The following is a 21,047-nucleotide window of genomic DNA, read 5'->3' as shown; positions in this document are numbered from 1 at the left end:
GTATTTATATCTATACACACACATGTGTGTGTTACATTTACTTGATCCAGAAGGCTATGCTTTAGGATATGCTCCACTGGTTTAATAACAATTTTGGGGGTGCAAGATAAACTTCATTAAATGTAGAAAACCACTTTTTCTAGCAACATTAATAGAGCAAATGCAGGTCACCATCTTAAGTATAACAATTAGAAATTGAGTCTAAACCTATTTCATATTCAGAATATGAATGTGGTCTAAGGATCTAAATCAATTCCAACCATCAGCAGTTAGGGTTTTATGCCGCATGCTGATCACCTTGACCTCTTTCTTCTCTTTGATGTTGATAGTTGAAGTTGGAGGCACATAAAATATTCCAGGGTTTTAGCTGCGTTAGGATTCCCGAGTTGATTTATAAATTGCCAAAGGTAAACAGCTTTTTCAAAAGTCGTCTAGGAGTTTTCGACAGATAGAATTTTAGCACCTGAGTTATATATTCTTTCATGATGCATAGTTTGGTCATAACCTACTTGCCCCATCTTTCAAAAGTCTGTGATTTAGTTTACAAAGGATGTGGCGGTTTCTCCTGCCTACAGTTGCATAGCCTGACATATGACCCTTTATCTCCTGTGTACAATAACCTTTCACTTTATTGCTGCATCAGAAGGAATCTTTTGTAAAAAGTATTTTAAGGGGAAAGAAGGATCCAAATGTAAGTTCAGATGTAATCATGAGAGGCTGTCCAATCCAAGTAACTCAGCTCGACTGAGGAGACTTTGAGGTGAGCTGCTAAAATCTACTCGTGGTGACTTTCCCACAAGTACAGACAAAGACAAGGGCGGAACCTTCTCTGTTAGCAGCCGCCAGGTTTCTTTTGACCTTGTTTACAAGTTGCATTTCAACTTCAAAAATGTGAAAATGTTATCAAATTATGTTTCTTAAGATCAAGGAAATATGCTACCTAGAATTTTATGCAAATAGAATATATAATCTGCCCTGTGATCTTCAGTCAATAGTAGTCATTTCTTTTTTTTTTTTCTTTAAGATTTATTTATTTTTTGAGAGAGAGCATGCACACCAGTAGGGGGAGGGGGAGAGGGAGAGAGACTCTCCAGCAGACTCCACACTGAGCTCAGAGCTTGAAGCGGGGCTTGATCTCAGGACACTAAGATCACAATCTGAGCCGAAACCAAGAGTCAGACGCTCAACGGATTAGGCCACCCAAGCACCCCAATAGTAGCCATTTCAACTTAGCATACGCAGTGTGTGTGTGTGTGTGTGTGTGTACGTGTATGTGCATATATAAATATGCATCTGTATAACCATGGTAATGAGTTTATAGTATTATATGCATGGACCTATTTTCTATTGGGGGATATTTAGGTTTTTATCCTTTTTGTTGCTATTATGTAAAATGGTGTAATGAGAAGCCTTCAACCTATATCCTCATGTACTTGTCTTAATTTGTTCCAAAGATAAATTACTAAAAATGGAATTGCTATATTAAAGGGTATGCACATTTTCATCATTAATATGTTATTACCAAATGTCTCTCCAAAAAGTTCATAGCAGTATTATGACTAACAATTTTTCCATGTCCTTAACAACATAGCTATATTACTACTTCTTACTTTTTCTAATCTAATTGGAAAAAATGTGATATATAATTGTTTTTAGTTCCATTTTTAATTACTGAAGACTTTTTAACATCTGCCGAGCATTTCATTGTCATGAATCATAATTTATTTCACTTCAATTATTAGGCATTTAAATTGCTTCAAGTTTTCCCACATGCAGTGAACATCTTTGCATATAATTCTTTGTCCTGAAGATATTTTTCTTAGAATAGATTCTTAAAATGGGAATAATGGACTAAAATTGTGCAGCTTTTAAAAGTTCATGGTACACATTGCCAAGCAATTTTCTAGAAAGGTTATACCAATTTTTACTTCCATTAACATTATCTTATGGTGCCTATTTCATGAAGCATTGGTTTATTAGATCTTTTCTAATCTGAAAGGGGAAAATGTTCTCTTATCCCGTTGCCTTTCGTTGGTAACTAGTGAGGCTGAACTTTTCATGCCTTTTTAGTCATTTATGGTTGTTCAGTGAATACCTTGTTCCTATTTAAAAGTCTTCACGTTGCCCACTTGTACTTGAGGAAGATTGTAACAAGCTAATTTATAGTGTTGTCAGCTCCCAGGCCATACCTTCAAGTAGCCATCACTTCTCTAAAAATACATACCAGACCTTCCACAGAAAAACAGATTTCTCCTACCCAAACATGCTTGGGTGTCTTTTTTGGAACCTCTTATTCTCCCTGTTCCTTAACGGACTCTTTGCTTGTTCTCTTGGTGCTCTTGGATCTGTGTCACTATCCCCTACCATTGTAGCTTGGCCTTGCTCCTGTGTGGTTTGAAACCTGACCCAGGCTCCTGGAGCTTCTCTGAGTATATCAGATTCCCTGACTATATTCACTTCCTCCCTGCCTCAGCTTAGGGATCGCTCATGTTCCCCGTGGGAGAACACCTCTCCTGGCTTGACCAAGCTCTCCAGCCTTTCTCTCCTGTACTCTGTTCCTTTGTATGGTCCTTACTAGATATTTTCCAAAGTATCTTGATTAGATCACTCATAATTGTGGCACTGCAGATTTTATTCACTCAGCCTAAGTTTGAAGAAAGAAACTATTATCCTCTAGCAAATCCAGTGCTTAAAGTCTTCCCCAAGAGAGTTGCTGAGAATTACAGGGACATTCACATGCATAGCTCTTTTAAAACTAGAAACCAGTGCAACTCAAACTTTTCTTCATTATCCCCTCCTCTTACCCAGGAGTCTATTTAGACCTTTGTTTTCCCCTAACTGCCCCCAGTAGAATTTTAATATCACAAATATACTATACATCTGATTGTGTACTATATGTTTATCTATGAGATATATATATGTATATACATACACACACACACACACACACACACACACACACACACATATATATATATATATATATATGAATTTCTTTCACCTTCTCCCAAGAACCAGTTTTCATACCCTTTGGGGTGATACTCCCCCACTAAGGATGCACACTGTGTATCCAGCTAAATCTTGGAGCAAAGCTCACTAACATAAATGGGCAAACATTGGTAATATAGAACAGGATTTAAGAATACCACTGAATTCACTGGTGAGATTATGTGCTGTGGTGAGCTCTGTGTATTGTGTAAGACTGATGAATCACAGACCTATACCCTTGAAACAAATAATACATTATATATTAATAATAATAATAATAATAATAATAAATAGTGCCATTGAATTTAGACCTGGTTTTCAGTCCCAGCACCTCTGCTTACTGTAGAACAAGTTACCTTGAGCAAATTATACGATTTTACTAAGATTCAGTTCCTTCAATGGTAGAACATACATAATAATGATATGTACCTCAAAGAGATGTTTTGAGAGTAGAAGACGATATGCACGTAAAGTATTCAGCACAGTGGCCATCACACATAGGCACTCTATGCAAATTAGCACTTGAGATCATTATTCATATTTTTTGCATACTTTGCTCTCGCTGGCCCAGGATTCGATGCTGGATCAAACAAAATCTCAGTACTATCTATACAAAATCATCCAGGGTTTGGTCATGTGAGTCCTCATACAAAAACATTTTCATTATGGCTTTGTCTCCCACCTTGTATCCATTTTTAATAATAGTCCTTGGGTTGAATATGTTTGATGTGATTTTGAGGATGAAAACAAGTATTTTTTTTATTTTCTGAGTCAAAATATATTATTTTAGGAAGTTAATTAAATATGGCATTAATGTTGGGTCATGGTTTGGGAACTGTAAGCAAAGACCCAGTTTGAAGAAAATTCTCTATAAAACATGACAAAAATGTCAACTGGTCGTGTTTCTGGACCAAGTGGAATTTGAAAAACAAGAAATATATGCTCATCAAATACACACTATATTTGTATGTACGTGTATCTCCAGGCAGGTAAGCAGGGATTTATGAAGAAGAAGACTGAAAATAACTCTAATCCCATTTGTGTACCCAGAAATACCCTTAACTCTGCTCTGTGTAAACTAACTTTCTTAGGTGCACCTTCCTCATTTTCCTAGAGGCAAATGTCTTGCGCACTGAAAAGCATGTAACAGAATTTATACAATGTCACTGTGAGTCAAGATAAGACCTATGGGGGTCTTCTATGGAAGGAGCACAAAGTTAAGTGGACCTACACTTCATCCTGACTCCACCACCTACTGTCTGTGAGAATGTAGGCAAATGACTCTTTTTTCAGACTCGCTTTCTTGATCTGTAATATGTAACAATGTTTACTGGGCACAGGATCATGGTGGTAATTAAATGATGCCCTACGTGTAAAGCATAAAATACAGTGTTTAGCTCATAGCAGATACTCAGTAATACTGATGCCTTCTTTTATGAAGTTTGCCCTTTTTCTTTTTTACTGGCACACAGCAAGTTAGCTTGCTACTGATCTCATGATATGAGAAGCCAAAGTAGCTACTGGGGAAACTCCTAAACTTTTATAAGCCTCTGGTTTTGTCATCTATAAAATAGTGATGATAGTAGGCCTTTTCTTAAAATTATGAAGATTCAGTAAGGTAATACATATGAAACATTTAACAAAGCTCCTAGAATACAAAAAGTATATGCTCAATTTAGCTCTATTAACAGCATTATTATTTATTAGACTAGGCTATCATATTTATTAAGCTATCAAAAATTCTCAAATAGACAAAAGTATACAAATATGCCAAAATATACAAAATAATTTATGTAAAGTGTTTATATGCAGCATACACACAAACACATGTATACAACATACACATATATATTTCATATCATTTAAACCAACTAGTTTATGTAAAATTGTAACATTGTAACATGTAAAAATGTAGAGAAAAAGAAAAAGCTAGACAATTTTTATATAGTAACTTTCTTTTGCCTCCTTTTCTTACAAACCTATCCTAATTTTTTTTTTGAAAATGAAGCTGCTGTTATTTTTTAAAAGAATAACATTGCTTTATTAATCATCACTTCCGCTAAGATTCGCAAGCTCTCAAGAGCACAACTCACCTTCTCAAGAAAGCGCTTTGGATACAATTCTTTCTACTAATGTAAGAAGTTCTAATTGTCTCTTTATCTTCTCTGGTGTGCTAAATGCATATAGTCTTGAGGGGAGCCAGGAGCAGTACATCATGTTTGTGATTCTTCTTTGTTGTTCATGGTGATGGCTATCATTTATTCAGTGTTTCCTATGTGCAGGCAGATACCCAGTCAAACTCTTTACCCAAGTGTCATTACTGGCATCTTGGCAGTTATTGGATTTCGTAGGAAAATAAAGACCAATATGACATGAAAGTATTTACTTGTAACATTAGTCCCTGTTCAAATATCACTTTTCACAAATTAACATTAGTGTCTATAGCTTGTATCTCATCACATAAATATAGTCAGTTTCTCCATAAATGTCTGATCTTACAAACGATGGACATATAATGCAAATACAGTGCACATTTGTTGAAAAGTGAAATTGCCAATCATAGAATGGTTACATATACAAGTCAATGAAAGTCATGGTGTAAAGACCTTTAGGTTAAAGTCATTATCAGCTGAGGGTTTAGCAAAAATAGAGCTATTAATAACAAAGAAGAAAAGGAAGCTTACATCATACACACTTCAAAAGAATATCAAGAAACTGAGAGGCCCTTAGGAAATTTATAAAACTCTCTATTAGCTCTGCAGTAATGGCTTATTATGATCATGAATCAAAGCAAAATCTGAACCTAGATTGGTGTATAAAGCTTTAATTCAATTTTATCATAAAAGTGAACCCTTTCTCAAAATATCAACACAGTCATTTTTGCTCCAACTAAGAATTTACTAATTATTAACTGTAGTGTGTTAAAAGATTCTTTCACAGATTTAGACTACGACAATTTCAAATACCAATCAAGCCTTTTATCACTACATACTATAAAATTTTAGGAATTGCTTAAATACATTCACTTTTTTTTTTTTTTAAGATTTCATCCACTTATCTGACAGAGAGAGAGATCACAAGTAGGCAGAGAGGCAGAGACAGAGAGAGGAGGAAGCAGGCTCCACACTGAACAGAGAGCCTGATGCGGGGCTCGATCCCGGGACCCTGAGATCATGACCCAAGCCGAAGGCAGAGGCTTAACCCACTGAGCCACTCAGGTGCCCCAATACATTCACTTTTAAGTGATTTTTTTTTTTCTGATACTATCTTCAGGTAACAAGGACATCCTATGTCATCATATTTAATTCTCATAACATCTGTAGGAGGTACCTTCTCCATTTCACAAAACAATGAAGCTGGACCTCAGAGAGGTTAAGTAACCCACTCAAGGTCACATAATAAGTGATAAAGTCAGGATTCAAATGTAACTCAATCAGATTCTGACATTATTTGTCTCTCTCACTGCATTATACACAGTATCTTCTATAAATTATCATAGAATTGAACATGATTATCTTTTTTTAAATATTTTTTAACTTTTTAAATTAACATACAATGTATTATTAGCCCCAGAGGTACAGGTCTGTGAATTGCCAGGTTTACACACTTCACAGCACTCACCATAGCACATACCCTCCCCAATGTCCATAACCCCACCACCCTCTCCAACCCCCTCCCCCTGGAAACCCTTAGTTTGTTTTGTGAGATTAAGAGTCTCTTATGGCTTCTCTTCCTCCCAATCCCATCTTGTTTCATTTATTCTTTTCCTCCCCCCAAAACCTCCCATGTTGCATCTCCACTTCCTCATATCAGGGAGATCATATGAAAGTTGTCTTTCTCCAATTGACTTATTTCACGAAGCATAATACCCTCTAGTTCCATCCACGTCATCGCAAATGGCAAGATTTCATTCCTTTTGATGGCTGCATAGTATTCCATTATATATATATATATATCACCTCTTCTTTATCCATTCATCTGTTGATGGACATCTAGATTCTTTGCATAGTTTGGCTATTGTGGACATTGCTGCTATAAACATTCAGGTGCACATGCCCCTTCAGATCACTACATTTGTATCTTTAGGGTAAATATCCAGTAGTGCAATTGCTGGCTCATAGGGTGGCTCTATTTTCAACTTTTTGAGGAACCTCCATGCTGTTTTCCAGAGTGGTTGCACCAGCTTGCATTCCCACCAACAGTGTGGGAGAGTTCCCCTTTCTCTACATCCTCACCAGCATCTGTCATTTCCTGACTTGTTAATTTTAGCCATTCTCACTGGTGTGAGGTGGCATCTCATTGTGGTCTTGATTTGTATTTCCCTGATGCCAAGTGATGTGGAACACTTTTTCTTGTGTCTGTTGGCCATCTGGATGTCTTCTTTGCAGAAATGTCTGTCCATGTCCTCTGTCCATTTCATGATTGGATTATTTGTTCTTTGCATGTTGAGTTTGATAAGCTCTTTATAGATTTTGGATACTAGCCCTTTATATGATATGTCATTTGCAAATATCTTCTCCCATTCTGTCAGTTGTCTTTTGGTTTTGTTAACTGTTTCCTTTGTTGGGCAAAAGCTTTTGATCTTGATGAAGTCCCAAAAGTTCATTTTTGCCCTTGCTTCCCTTGCCTTTGGCGATGTTCCCAGGAAGAAATTTCTGCAGCTAAGGTTGAAGAGGTTGCCACCTGTGTTCTCCTCAAGGATTTTGATGGATTCCTTTCTCACATTGAGGTCCTTCAACCATTTTGAGTCTATTTTCATGTGTGGTGTAAGGAAATGGTCCAATTTCATTTTTCTGCATGTGGCTGTCCAATTTTCCCAACATCATTTGTTGAAGAGACTGTCTTTTTTCCATTAGACATTCTTTCCTGCTTTGTCGAAGATTAGTTGACCATAGAGCTGAGGGTCTATTTCTGGGCTCTCTTTTCTGTTCCATTGATCTTTGTGTCTGTTTTTGTGCCAATACCATACTGTCTTGATGATGACAGCTTTGTCATAGAGCTTGAAGTCTGGAATTGTGATTCCACCAACTTTGGCTTTCTTTTTCAACATTCCTCTAGCTATTTGAGGTCTTTTCTGGTTCCATATAAATTTCAGAATTACTTGTTCCATTTCTTTGAAAAAAAAATGGATGGTATTTTGATAGGGATTTCATTAAACGTGTAGATTGCTTTAGGTAGCATAGACATTTTCACAATATTTGTTCTTCCAATCCATGAGCATGGAACATTTTTCCATTTCTTTGTGTCTTTCCCAATTTCTTTCATGAGTACTTTATAGTTTTCTGAGTATAGATTCTTTGCCTCTTTGGTTAGGTTTATTCCTAGGTATCTTATGGTTTGGGGGGCAATTTTAAATGGGATTAATTCCTTAATTTCTCTTTCTTCTGTCTTGTTGTTGGTGTAAAGAAATGCAACTGATTTCTGTGCATTGATTTTATATCCTGACACTTCACTGAATTCCTATAGGAGTTGTAGCAGATTTGGAGTGGAGTCTTTTGGGTTTTCCACATATAGTATCATATCATCTGCAAAGAGTGATAGTTTGACTTCTTCTTTGCTGATTTGGATGCCTTTAGTTTCTTCTTGTTGTCTGATTGCTGAGGCTAGGACTTCTAGTACTATGTTGAACAGCAGTGGTGATAATGGACATCCCTGCCATGTTCCTGACCTTAGCAGAAAAGCTCTCAGATATTCGCAGTGGATTTTTCATAGATGGCTTTGATGATATTGAGGTATGTATCCTCTATCCCTGCATTTTGAAGAGTTTTGATCAGGAAAGGATGCTGTACTTTGTCAAATGCTTTTTCAGCATCTATTGAGAGTATTATATGGTTCTTGTCTTTCTTTTATTAATGTATTGTATCACATTGATTGATTTGCAGATGTTGAACCAAACTTGCAGCCCTGGAATAAATCCCACTTGGTCGTGGTGAATAATCCTTTTAATGTACTGTTGGATCCTATTGGCTAGTATTTTGATGAGAATTTTTGCATCTGTGTTCATCAGGGATATTGGTCTGTAATTCTCTTTTTTGAGAGGATCCTTGTCTGGTTTGGGGATCCAGGATATGTTGGCCTTATAAAATGAGTTTGGAAGTTTTCCTTCCATTTCAATTTTCTGGAACAGTTTCAGGAGAATAGGTATTAATTCTTCTTTAAATGTTGGGTAAAATTGCCCTGGGAAGCCATCTGGCCCTGGGCTCTTGTTTGTTGGGAGATTTTTGATGACTGCTTCGATTTCCTTACTGGTTATGGGTCTGTTCAGGTTTTCTATTTCTTCCTGGTTCAGTTTTGGTAGTCTATACATCTCTAGGAATGCACCCATTTCTTCCAGATTGTCAAATTTGCTGGCGTATAGTTGCTCATAATATGTTCTTATAATTGCTTATATTTCTTTGGTGTTGTTTGTGATCTCTCCTCGTTCATTCATGATTTTATTTTTTTGGGTCCTTTCTCTTTTCTTTTTGATAAGTCTGGCCAGGGGTTTATCAATCTTATTAATTCTTTCAAAGAACTAACTCCTAGTTTCATTGATTTGTTCTATTGTTTTTTTGGTTTCTATTTCATTGATTTCTGCTCTGATCTTTATTATTTTTCTTCTCATGCTGGGTTTAGGCTTTCTTTGTCGTTCTTTCTCCAGCTCCTTTAGGTGTAGGGTTAAGTTGTGTATTTGAAATCTTTCTTGTTGAACATGATTATCTTTTTTATTAATTCTAATACAATTCACTTTTTTGTAGAAAAAGCTAACCCAACTCCCACTGTCCACTACTTCATACAACTCTTGGAATTTATTCTTCATTTATGCATTCTGAGCCTTTCTGTTGCTTCCATCTGTTGGTTCCATCTGTGGCATTCTTACTCCTGGACATAAGGGTCACTCACCTCCCATCGACAGCAAGCCTGGTGGAGTGAGCCGTTCTTTGGGTTGGTACACTGCAAGTTCTTCAAACAAACAAGGCCATCCTCTCCTGCTTTTGTGCTTTCAGTTGGGTTTTCAGAGTGACCATTTCCAACCCTGGATGAACAGGAGGTAAAACTTGCAGTTCTTTTTTTTTTTTTTTTTTTAAGATTTTTATTTATTCATTTGACAGAGAAAGACACAGCAAGAGAGAGAACACAAACAGGGGGAGCAGAAGAGGGAGAAGCAGGCCTCCCACCGAGCAGGGAGCCCGATGTGGGGCTTGATCTCAGGACCCTAAGATCATGGCCTGAGCTGAAGGCAGTCGCTTAATGAATGATCCACCCAGGTGCCCCAAAACTTGCAGTTCTTATGACGCTTGGGCTTTTCCAAAGGCAAACCCTTTCTACTATTGGATACAGTTGTTACCCTGATATCAGGGTAATGCCCCCATTTCATGGGCATGCAATTATTTATGGGAATAACTGACCTGCCCAATGTCAGATGTGAACTAAGCAGGACAGTCAAGACTGAAGCCCATACCCTCTGACACAGCCCTAGACTCTTTACTATAATAGCAAAGCATAATAACTAATATAATGGACACCTGGGTGGTTCAGTTGGTTGGATATCTGCCTTCAGCTCAAGTCGTGATGGCAGGGTTCTGAGATGAGCCCCTCCTCTGGCTCCCTGATCAGTGCGGATTCTGCTTCTCCCTCTCCCTCCTCCCCTCCCCCTCTGTTGGTGCTCTCACCCACGCACCCGTGCTCACTCACCCTCTCACAAATAAATAAATAAAATCTCTTTTAACAGAAATAGTAACTAAGTATATGTCGCTTGATCTCTGAATATGAGCTAGTTACTTAAGCTCTCAGCACTTCCTCATCTGTAAGAAGAGAGATGTTAAAAATGGCACCCACTTGGTGAGGTGGTTGTGTGAACCAAAGGAGGTAGTACAAGTGAAGCATTGCAAAAGTTTGCCACCAAGTCACAGTAAACAATAGTTATTGCCACTTACTGAGCACATAGAGACAAAAGCCAATACCCCTGATGGAGGCACTATTTTGACATCAATTTATATTAAATTTAAAACAGCTGAAAATAAGTCCTCTCCATGAGCTGGTCTTGAGGTGAAAATGGTTCTAACTTTCAGTACTGCCAAGTGGAGAGGATTATACACAGAATGAGGAAGAGAGTACAAAAAGGGGAGGTGAGACGTTGCCCACTGGCCAGGTTTGCTTCCTGCATGCCTTCATGACAGGCTAACCTCCAGCCAGTGACCAGCTGGTGAGGGTGTGAGAAGAGGCCGCTCTGTGCCCCTGGTGAGCAAACATTCACTTACTTGTAAAGTTAGCCTTCTTGTACTCTTACTCAATTTCTGGAGCTGAGTGTTTTGCTTCCCCTTTTCTCCTTTTTGCCCCCTTTGTATCTTTCTCTTTTAAAATCTCTCTTTCTCCCTTCTCCCCTCCTTTCTCCCTTTCCATATTTACATCTATGGTTTATATTCCACCCTCATACTCACATTCCAGTGAACTGCTCAGGAAATGCTTCCCCAAGTTAATGACCTTATCTTTTAAAGATGTCATGTTGTTATGAGGGTTTAATTCCCTTTTAGCCTTGGGGAATGTGTGATGTTGCTTGGTAATGAAAGTCATAGAAAATTGCCTTTGAGAAAACATCAACACGTACTGGTAACTCTCTTTTCCACTTCTCAGAACTCCTTAAGTATGCATGCCAATTGCTTTCCAGGACCCTGGAATTGCTATTTTGTCAGAATTCCACAAGCTAGTGGCAGTAGCTTATCCTTCTGGGGATACTGCAAATGCACCATCAGATGTCGAACATAATTTGCGCTGACTTCAGGGCTCTTAGAGCAGAGTGGGTAAGAGTGTGTGATCCGGAGTGAGGCAGTCCTAGGTCTGCATCCCAATTCTGTTCATACTGCTTACTAACTGGGTGACTGTGGGCCAGGCTGCTGAATGGCTCAGGATCTAGGTTTTCCCATCTGTGAAACAAGGAACAATAATGGTCGTTGCTTTATAGTGATCGTATCAGGATTAAGAATTAATATCAGTAGAGCTTCTTGAATAATTCTTGGTATGTAGTAAGAAGTACAGATGTTTTCATTGTTGCTACTACTCTGTGTTAGAATCAGGACCTGGTGTTGAATTTTAGCTGTGCTGCTTTCTAGCAGAGTGACATTGGGCAAGTGAAATAGAGATAATTATATTGAACCTGTTCATCCTTTCAATGTATGAAGAACGTAAAACCATCTTGTATTTGATATTTTATTATGTTGAAGGGTACACATAATAAATACCCTTTTCTACCTTTAATTCTTTAAAAATAATCATTAAAAGTAATCTAATAATTATAATATTAAGCTACTCTCTAACTTCATATAATGCTTTTTCTTTCATTTGTGTCTAATATTGTAATCCTTCCCCCAAAAAATATTGTAGTCCCCCTTTCATACCATAAGCTCTATGAAGGGAGGGGCATATCAGCCAGCATTTAGCACCATGGTTAAGTATTACAGGAACCCATTTCAGTGAATCAAAAGAAAACATACATTCAATCAACTTTTTTGTCCTCCTGGTCCAAGCATTATATCAACAGATATTATTTAACAGATATAATGGCCGCCTATGTGATCTGCCAAAAATTAAGCATGCAAGCATAGAATTCATTGTTCTTATGATAACAGAATGTTAGTGGTGGAAAAAACCTAGATATGCTAGTCTATCTCCATGCTCAATGAAGAATACAACCTGTATCATTGCCCTTTGTTTTCTTCCTAAATACCTACTCGACTTCAAAACTGAGTCATAGATGATTAAATTACTTGCCTTTAGTCATGCAGGTCGTAAATGGAGCAGTCAGGATTCACACCCGAGTCTATATGACTCCAGAGCTGAAACTTCTTTTTGTTGAGTAACAGAAAAGCCTCCCCTACACTGCTCATTTAGCAATTAATTTCGCAGTGAAATAATCTCATAGTGCTGTCACTTGAACTATTAAGCTCTTGCTTGCATATGTTACTGCTATTAGATTTTTCCATATGTTTATTTTTGTCTTATTTTCTGGAAGTTTACATATTGGTGTTCCCACCACTATTTTACACATAGTAGACTCAGTGAATGTTTGACAGATCCACTCAAATCTTCAATGAAGGGATATCCTTTTCAAAGCAGCTTATTTCTGTCTTAGAAGATTGTTTCTACAGCTCAAAAAATTCTAATTTAAATGCCTATAAACACCTTAAAATCATAGAATCCTAAAACCAAGGTTTTATCTATTGCCTTCATTTTATGTTCAAGAAAACCAAAAGTAAATTGACTTGCCCAAGGTCACAAAGCTATTAATCTGCAGATCCATGGCCATGAACTCTGGTCTTGCATCACTTTCTGATAATGTTCTGCTAGATATTTGAAAATAGTTTCTGGGCCCCTCTTAGTCCTCTTAGGCCATGAGGCTGAAATTCCTCACCATCTTAGACTCAACCAGTTTTCCAATAATCCTATTAACAGGTATTTCCACAGGTACTGCAGGGGGAAAAAAATCTTTTGTCCATTATTAATAGCCTTTTCATGGAGGATAAACTTTATGTGCAATAATCTGGCATTCTTAGGAATAAAAAATTTATCTGCCTATATTTCAGCTTGTGGTAATAAAACTTTATCTTGAGGAAATAATTAAAAAGAAAGAGAAGATCAATTTGTACAAAGATGGATTTAGAATAACTGCTAGCTGGAAATGGCCCGACATTTGGAGATTGCAGAATGATGCATACTGGTCAAAATGGTATGGAGACCAGATAGCAGCAAAGAAAGTCATGCAATAAATGGAAAAAGTAAAGTTTAAAAAAATGGCTTATTAATTGCAATGTAGCTGGATGTGAAGGGTTTAGAATTGTAAACCGTACATCCTTTAAGGTAAACGTGTTCTTTGTAAGGTTTTGATGTTTTCCTTTCTCCTGGCACTATAGATTAGATCTAAATAAGGACTATAGTGTCCATAGGTAAACATAGCTTGAATATAGGGTTTCTGGAGAAAATGGAGTTAGGTGGGTCATGAAGGATGGACATGGGTCAGACTGCGTGTCTGACCCAGTCCATTCTGGCTGCTGTAACAACTTATCACAGACCGGGTGTCTTATAAAGAACATAAATTTATTTCTCACTGTTCTGGAAGTTTGTAAGTTCAAGATCAGGGTGCCAGGGGCTAGATCCTGGAGTAACTCTTCCTCCAGGATGCAGATTGCTGGTCTTGCTGTGTTCTCTCTTGGTGGAAGGGACAAGATAGCTCTCTGGGGCCTCTTTTATAAGGGCACTAATCCCAATCATTAGTGCTCCGCTCTTATGACTATATCATCTGCCAAAGGCCCCACCTCCTAATACCATCAACTGTGGCATTAGATTTGCAACAGATGTATTTGGGGGGACACAAACATTCAGACCACAACACACCAGATGGTCTTGCCCATCATTACACTGAAGAGTGTAATTGGTCTTTAGCTTGTGGATATGTGGCCTGATTACCATCTGATGAACTTGAAAACAAAGCGCACAAACAAAAAGCAGTAAAGCCATCCTTTCTGGGGATCCATCTGTTACTCATCTACTGATAAAACACAATGGGTGACATGTTTGGAGCCCAGCAATGACAGTTGATGATAAAATCCATCCCCCAGATTTTTTTCCACATGTTCTTTCACCAAACCAGTTTTTTTTTTTAAAGACTTTATTTATTTATTTATTTATTTGACAGAGAGAGAGATCACAAGTAGGCAGAGAGGCAGGCAGAGAGAGAGGGGGAAGCAGGCTCCCCGCTGAGCAGAGAGCCTGATGTGGGACTCGATCCCAGGACCCTGAGATCATGACCTGAGCCGAAGGCAGAAGCTTAACTCACTGAGCCACCCAGGCGCCCACCAAACCAGTTTTTCTCAAATCTTATTTTTTGATTAATTTTTAATCTTGATGGGAAAGAATTCCACTTTTATTTTTGCTGGTATTTTTCTTCTCAGTTCCAGCCCAGTAATTCCAAAAGATCATGTTTAGCACCTTCATTGAGTCTGTCCTTATTTAAGATAACCTCTGTATCTTAAATTATGATACCAGTCATAAAAATAGCTAATCATTAATGAGTGCTTACTGTGGACCAAGCACTGTGCTGAATATTTTACCTCATTTTATCCTCAAAATGGGCTGACAAAGTGAGTGTTATTTTATCATCTCTGCCAAGGATCATATAAATAACAAGTGTCAGAAACAAGACTCAATCCCAGGTATGTCTAATGAAAAATCCCATGCTTTTAGCCACTACCATGTGTCATTTCTAAGCATCTTTCCCAGTTTTATCCAAGGCACCAAAGAGCCCAGACTAAGGATAGAACTCCAGGGTATTCCATTACAGACTTCCTTCATGAAAGATGTAAAGCCACTGATTCATGCCCATTGGATACTGTGATTCATCTGATAGTGAGACTATTATCCACCTGAATTTCACAATTTTATTCACAAGAATAACATGGGAAACTATTAAATGCTTTGTAAAACTGAAAAATATAATGGCATTTACTTTATCTGCTAACATCTGCATTTCTTGCCAATTTTACCTTTTTCTTTCTAAAAGGTCTCTTCACCTACATTATTGTCCTTGTCCCTAAATTATCTGCCACGCTATCGCTAGAGCAATCTAAAGTCAAGCCCCATCACAACCCCCCTATTTCAAATACCGCAGAGGCCTCCCATCTTCAAGAGATGGTGCTCTTAACCTCAGGATTAGGACCTCCAAGCACAATTTCAAATTACATGACTGCTGCACATGTGTGCATGCTGCTTCAAAAAGCACCCATAGATCCTGGATATCAACCTTTTGTCTGTAGTGTCATTCGCAAATATCTTCTCCTATTCTGTGGGTTGCCTCTTTGTTTCGTTGACTATTTCCTTTGCTGTGAGAAGCTTTTGATCTTGATGAAGTCCCAAAAGTTCATTTTTTTTTTTTGTTTCCTTTGCCTTTGGAGACATATCTTGAAAGAAGTTGCTGTGGCTGATATTGAAGAGGTTACTGCCTATTTTTTCCTCTAGGATTCTGATGGATTCCTGTCTCACGTTGAGGTCTTTTATCCATTTCGAGTTTATCTTTGTGTATGGTATAAGAGAATGGTCGAGTTTCATTCTTCTACATATAGCTGTCCAATTTTCCCAGCACCATTTGTTGAAGAGACTCTTTTTTCCACTGTATATTTTTTCCTGCTTTGTCGAAAATTATTTGACCATAGTGTTGAGGGTCCATATCTGGGCTCTCTACTCTGTTCTTCTGGTCTATGTGTCTGTTTTTATGCCAGTACCGTGCTGTCTTCATGATCACAGTGTTGTAGTAAAGCTTGAAATCAGGTAACGTGATGCCGCCAGTTTTATTTTTGTTTTTCAACATTTCCTTAGCGATTCGGGGTCTCTTCTGATTTCATACAAATTTTGGGATTATTTGCTCCAGCTCTTTGAAAAATACCGGTGGAATTTTGATCGGAATGGCATTAAAATTATAGATTGCTCTACGCAGCATACATTTTAACAATGCTTATTCTTCTGATCCAAGAGCATGGAATGGTCTTCCATCGTTTTGTGTCTTCTTCAGTTTCTTTCATGAGTGTTCTGTAGCTGCTTGAGTACAGATCCTTTACCTCTTTGGTTAGGTTTATTCCCAGGTATCTTATGGTTCTTGGTGCTATAGTAAATGGAATCGATTCTCTAACTTCCCTTTCTGTATTTTCATTGTTAATGTATAAGAAAGCCACTGATTTCTGTACATTGACTTTGTATCCTGCCACGTTACTGAATTGCTGTATCCAGGACCTATAAAGAACTTCTCAAACTCAACACACACAAAACAGATAATCATATCAAAAAATGGGCAGAAGATATGAACAGACACTTCTCCAATGAAGACACACCAATGGCTATCAGACACATGAAAAAATGTTCATCATCACTAGCCATCAGGGAGATTCAAATTAAAACCACATTGAGATACCACCTTACGCCAGTTAGAATGGCCAAAATTAGCAAGACAGAAAACAACATGTGTTGGAGAGGATGTGGAGAAAGGGGAACCCTCTTACACTGTTGGTGGGAGTGCAAGTTGGTGCAGCCACTTTGGAGAACAGTGTGGAGATTCCTTAAGAAATTAAAAATAAAAATTAAAAAGAAGGGAGTTGAGGGAAATTGGAGGGGGAGATGAACCATGAGAGACTATGGACTCTGAAAAACAACGTGAGGGTTTTGAAGGGGTGAGGGGTAGGAGGTTGGGGAGCCAGGTGGTGGGTATTATGGAGGGCGCACATTGCATGGAGCACTGCATGTGGTGCAAAAACAATGAATCCTGTTATGCTGGAAAGAAATTTAAAAAAAAAAAAAGCACCCATAGATTTGTATTAAATTATCAAAAAGTAACTATGATTTTAATGCCTATAAATCACCTATAAAATAAACAAATTTTCCTGAGTATATATACAAAACTTTTCAGGACCTAATTTCTAACAGCCCCCAACCTCATCTCCTCCCATGTCTCAACCTTTCAATACCAACAGCATTTGCACACACTCACAAGCAAATAGTGCCCTACTTCCTGTGGTTTCTCAAAATGCCATATGTTTGCTCAGTTCCACATATATGTTTGTGCTGGACCTTCTTCCTTCTCCCCCTTGTGAGATCTTAATCATTCTTGAATCTCAGTTCCAACATCAGTTTTCAATGAGATCTTCTGTGATCTCTCTACTTACTTCATACATTCCGTAGATGATATAGGCAAAACACACACTAAGTGTGCAACAGATAACAGTGATGAAGGTAATGTTGGTGAATTTTGGCAATGAGGATATTAGCACACTGAACTCTAACTCCTTGGGAGTAGGGATTATGTTTAATTTAACTTTGAACTTTCTGATTATGTTTAACTTTGAAACTATCATGGTGCCTTATACATAGTAGGTAGTAAGCATGGTGTTTGTTAATAATCAATTACCAAGTCCAAAATACTGAGCACCAAAGGAAGACAGTAAAAGAAGAGACCAGCATGAATGAGAATTACCAAAGAAAACTTTATTAAGTAGGGAGATACACAAATTTTTTAATGGCCAGATTTTTTAATGGCCAGAGAAGAGTACAGAAGTTACCAAAGGTAAAACAAAAAAAGCATAATAAATACATAGTCTGCTCCGGGGTGGAGAAGAGTAAATGTGCTTTGTTTGATAGGAAGGAGAAGGTGAGCGATGACATAACTGACTACTTTGTCATTACTAAAACTTTACTGCCTAGTACCATGACTAGAGATGAATAGCAAAGACAACAATCCTAAATTTTGTTCCTTTCAGAAACCTCAAGTTGTACCAAAACCATGAAAGAGAATGTTTCATTTAGACAAACTGTATGATATAATGGGGAAAACACAAGCTTTATAGGGCAGCAAATCTAGCTTTGAATTTTAGCGTTGCCGCTTACCGGTTATCTTGGGTTGAGTTCCTTATCTCTTCGAACTTCAGTTTTCTCTTCTGTAGAATGGAAATCATCATAGTTATCCTAAAGGGTTGATGTGGGGTTTGAATGAGATAATTCTTGTAAGGCCTCTAGGACAGAACCTAGCATGTAGGAGGTGTTCAATAAACATGAGTGCTGCTGTTATTATTTAGAGTATGAACTGATGTACTTGTGCATCTGTGCTAAGTCATGGTGTATGTTATGTTGTGAATGTTTTTGGACATGTAAACTTGAGCCTACTTGATCTGAATGTAATTGGCTTTCTGAAACAGAAATAATCCAGAAAAGGATAATGTGTAACATGGTACCCCATGGCCATTTGTCTTTAAAACACAAGAACCTTTGAGTGCAGGGTGAATGAAATAGGAAGCTAATAATTTTCTTTATTAACTACCTGCTATACAAACTGTCATTCAAATACTGCCTTATGCTTTATGTAAAAACATTGAAAAACCCCTGTGACTTTATTCTTCTGCTTGGATTTTTTTTTTTCTGTAGAAAAATATGTCATTGAATTAATTTCAAGTGTGTTTGTTTGTAAAGCAGCCAAATATTTTCTTTTAAATACTTGAGCTCTATGTTGAATATGCACACGTGGTTCTTAGTACATTTTTTCGGTAGTAGATTTCATCCTTTAATCTTTTTTTTAAATGGGCTTTAAGTTCCACATATACTAATATGTCTCCTATGTCCATAATAAATGAAAGTTTTTCCTGTCATGCAGGCTCTTCCAGGGGACCCAGCCCCCTAACCATGGGAGCCCAGGACACCCTCCCTGTTGCAGCAGCATTTACAGAAACTGTCAATGCCTACTTCAAAGGAGCAGATCCAAGCAAGTAAGCCTGGGGCTTTGTCCATTGTATTCTCCAAACTCAATCCTATTCAGTTGGTGGGGGGGAGCTGGGGGGGTCAACCTAAACATAACTATTTCATTCCTTATCCTAAAACCAACCAAACAAACCAACCAAAATTTGGTTAACAATAACAGGTGGCATGCATAGAATGGAGGAGAAAATTTAAATTAGAAATATTAATTCACTGTTTGTTTGTTTGTTTGTTTTTTAATGTGCCAAGAGGACCGAATATCTAATATCTTACTCCCCAGAAATCTCTGGTTCAGTTTTGGTTGCAAGCTCATGGAAAATCCTAATCTAATTCTATCAACGGTGAAAAAATTTATTGTCTCACAAAAGTAAATGTCTAGATCATGTCTTTATTGTTTTAGTCTTTGCTGGGTGGGAATCACTCACATATAAATTGAGAAAGGGTGCACTGGAATGAGAACCTAGAAATAGATACATTTCATAACAGAGAGATTAGTTAGAGGACAAGTTGTATGTTACCATTACTAACTAAGGAAAAACTGGCCAAAAAATTTATAATCACAGAAAAGTAAAAACTCTAGAGAAAAGTGTACCACTCCCTATTTGCAGGAGTTAGATTTCACGTATTTCAGTATATACTGAAAGTGAGCTTGACCTGAATGTTTATGTAATATGATTAAATATTTTGCCATTCTAGAAAGATTTTTCTGGATAGAGTTCAGAAAGTTTATGGATTCCCTGAAATTATACTGCATATCTCATGTGTGTGAGCATATGGACATTTGTCCCTAAGGTCTATAACATCCATCAGTTTCACAAAGAGGTTTATGACCCTCCCCCAAAAAATTAAGAGTGATTATTAGTCTATACTGAAAACAAAACACTGAAGTCAAACTGGCTTTCAAGTGTGTCATTAATACAATTCCAGACCTGAATGTAGTGGATAAACAAAGGACAAATCTAAGTGAGGAAAGAATTGCTTTTTATTTCTTACTTATAAGGATGAGGGCTTAGAAGACCTTAGTATCCATGGAAATAAGAATTAAAAAAAGAAAATGCTCACATAGAACACTAGACTATTTTATGAAAATTTTTATAAGAGTAATAATTAAATATAATTAGAACTTGAATTTCTACATATATCTTAAGTGAGAATTTATATGACTAATAGAAACACTAGTTCTTATAAGCCGAAATCTAACAATACTATGCTGGGAAACATGATTAGTAACTCCATTTATAAGTGCCCTATCAAGACAGTGGGATCTATCACCCCCCTTAAATGTCATGTCCTTTCTTACAGCATTTAGATTTTATTTTAAGCCCATACTATTGTAGACAGACCAATACTAGGGACTCTGGTGTTTTAGTCCACTTGAGATGCTATAACAGAATACTATAGACTGAGTTTCTTCTAAACCACATAAAGTTATTTGTCATAGTTTTTGAGGCTGGAAAAAAGTCCAAGATCAAGGCCCTGGCAGATTCACCATCTGACCAGAGGCAGGCTCCTGGTTCACAGTAAGCTTAAATGGGAGGGCTAGGGGCGGTGAGGGAGTGGGAGGGAGATAGGGACTCCTCAGGGTCACTTTTATAAAGGCACTGAGCTCATTTATGAGGGTCCTACCCTCATGACCTAATTACCTCCCAAACACCATCGTATTGGAAAACAAATTTCAGCATATACATTTTAGAAGGACACAAACATTCCGTCTGTAGGGCTCTGGTTTCTCCCATTTTCTCTTTCATCCTCCAAGCAGGAAGGTAATTTGCCACATCCACATACCAATAGGAAGTAAA

General features: G+C 37.5%; 1 protein-coding gene across 30 annotated transcripts in view; it reads left to right on the top strand.

The window, feature by feature from the left end:
• SGIP1 (SH3GL interacting endocytic adaptor 1) overlaps positions 1–21,047 on the top strand; it is a 207,391-nt gene that overhangs the window by 169,492 nt on the left and 16,852 nt on the right. For all 30 annotated transcript variants that reach the window (XM_032302807.1, XM_032302809.1, XM_032302808.1 and 27 more), the window contains one exon: positions 19,148–19,259. In XM_032302807.1, coding sequence (XP_032158698.1) covers positions 19,148–19,259 — 112 coding nt within the window. The remainder of the gene's footprint in view (positions 1–19,147; positions 19,260–21,047) is intronic.

The sequence above is a fragment of the Mustela erminea genome, chromosome 10 (genome assembly GCF_009829155.1).
Source record: "Mustela erminea isolate mMusErm1 chromosome 10, mMusErm1.Pri, whole genome shotgun sequence".
In the NCBI taxonomy this organism is placed as follows: domain Eukaryota; kingdom Metazoa; phylum Chordata; class Mammalia; order Carnivora; family Mustelidae; genus Mustela; species Mustela erminea.
The sequence above is the reverse complement of the archived record's forward strand: the minus strand, read 5'-3'. Positions and strand labels throughout refer to the sequence as shown.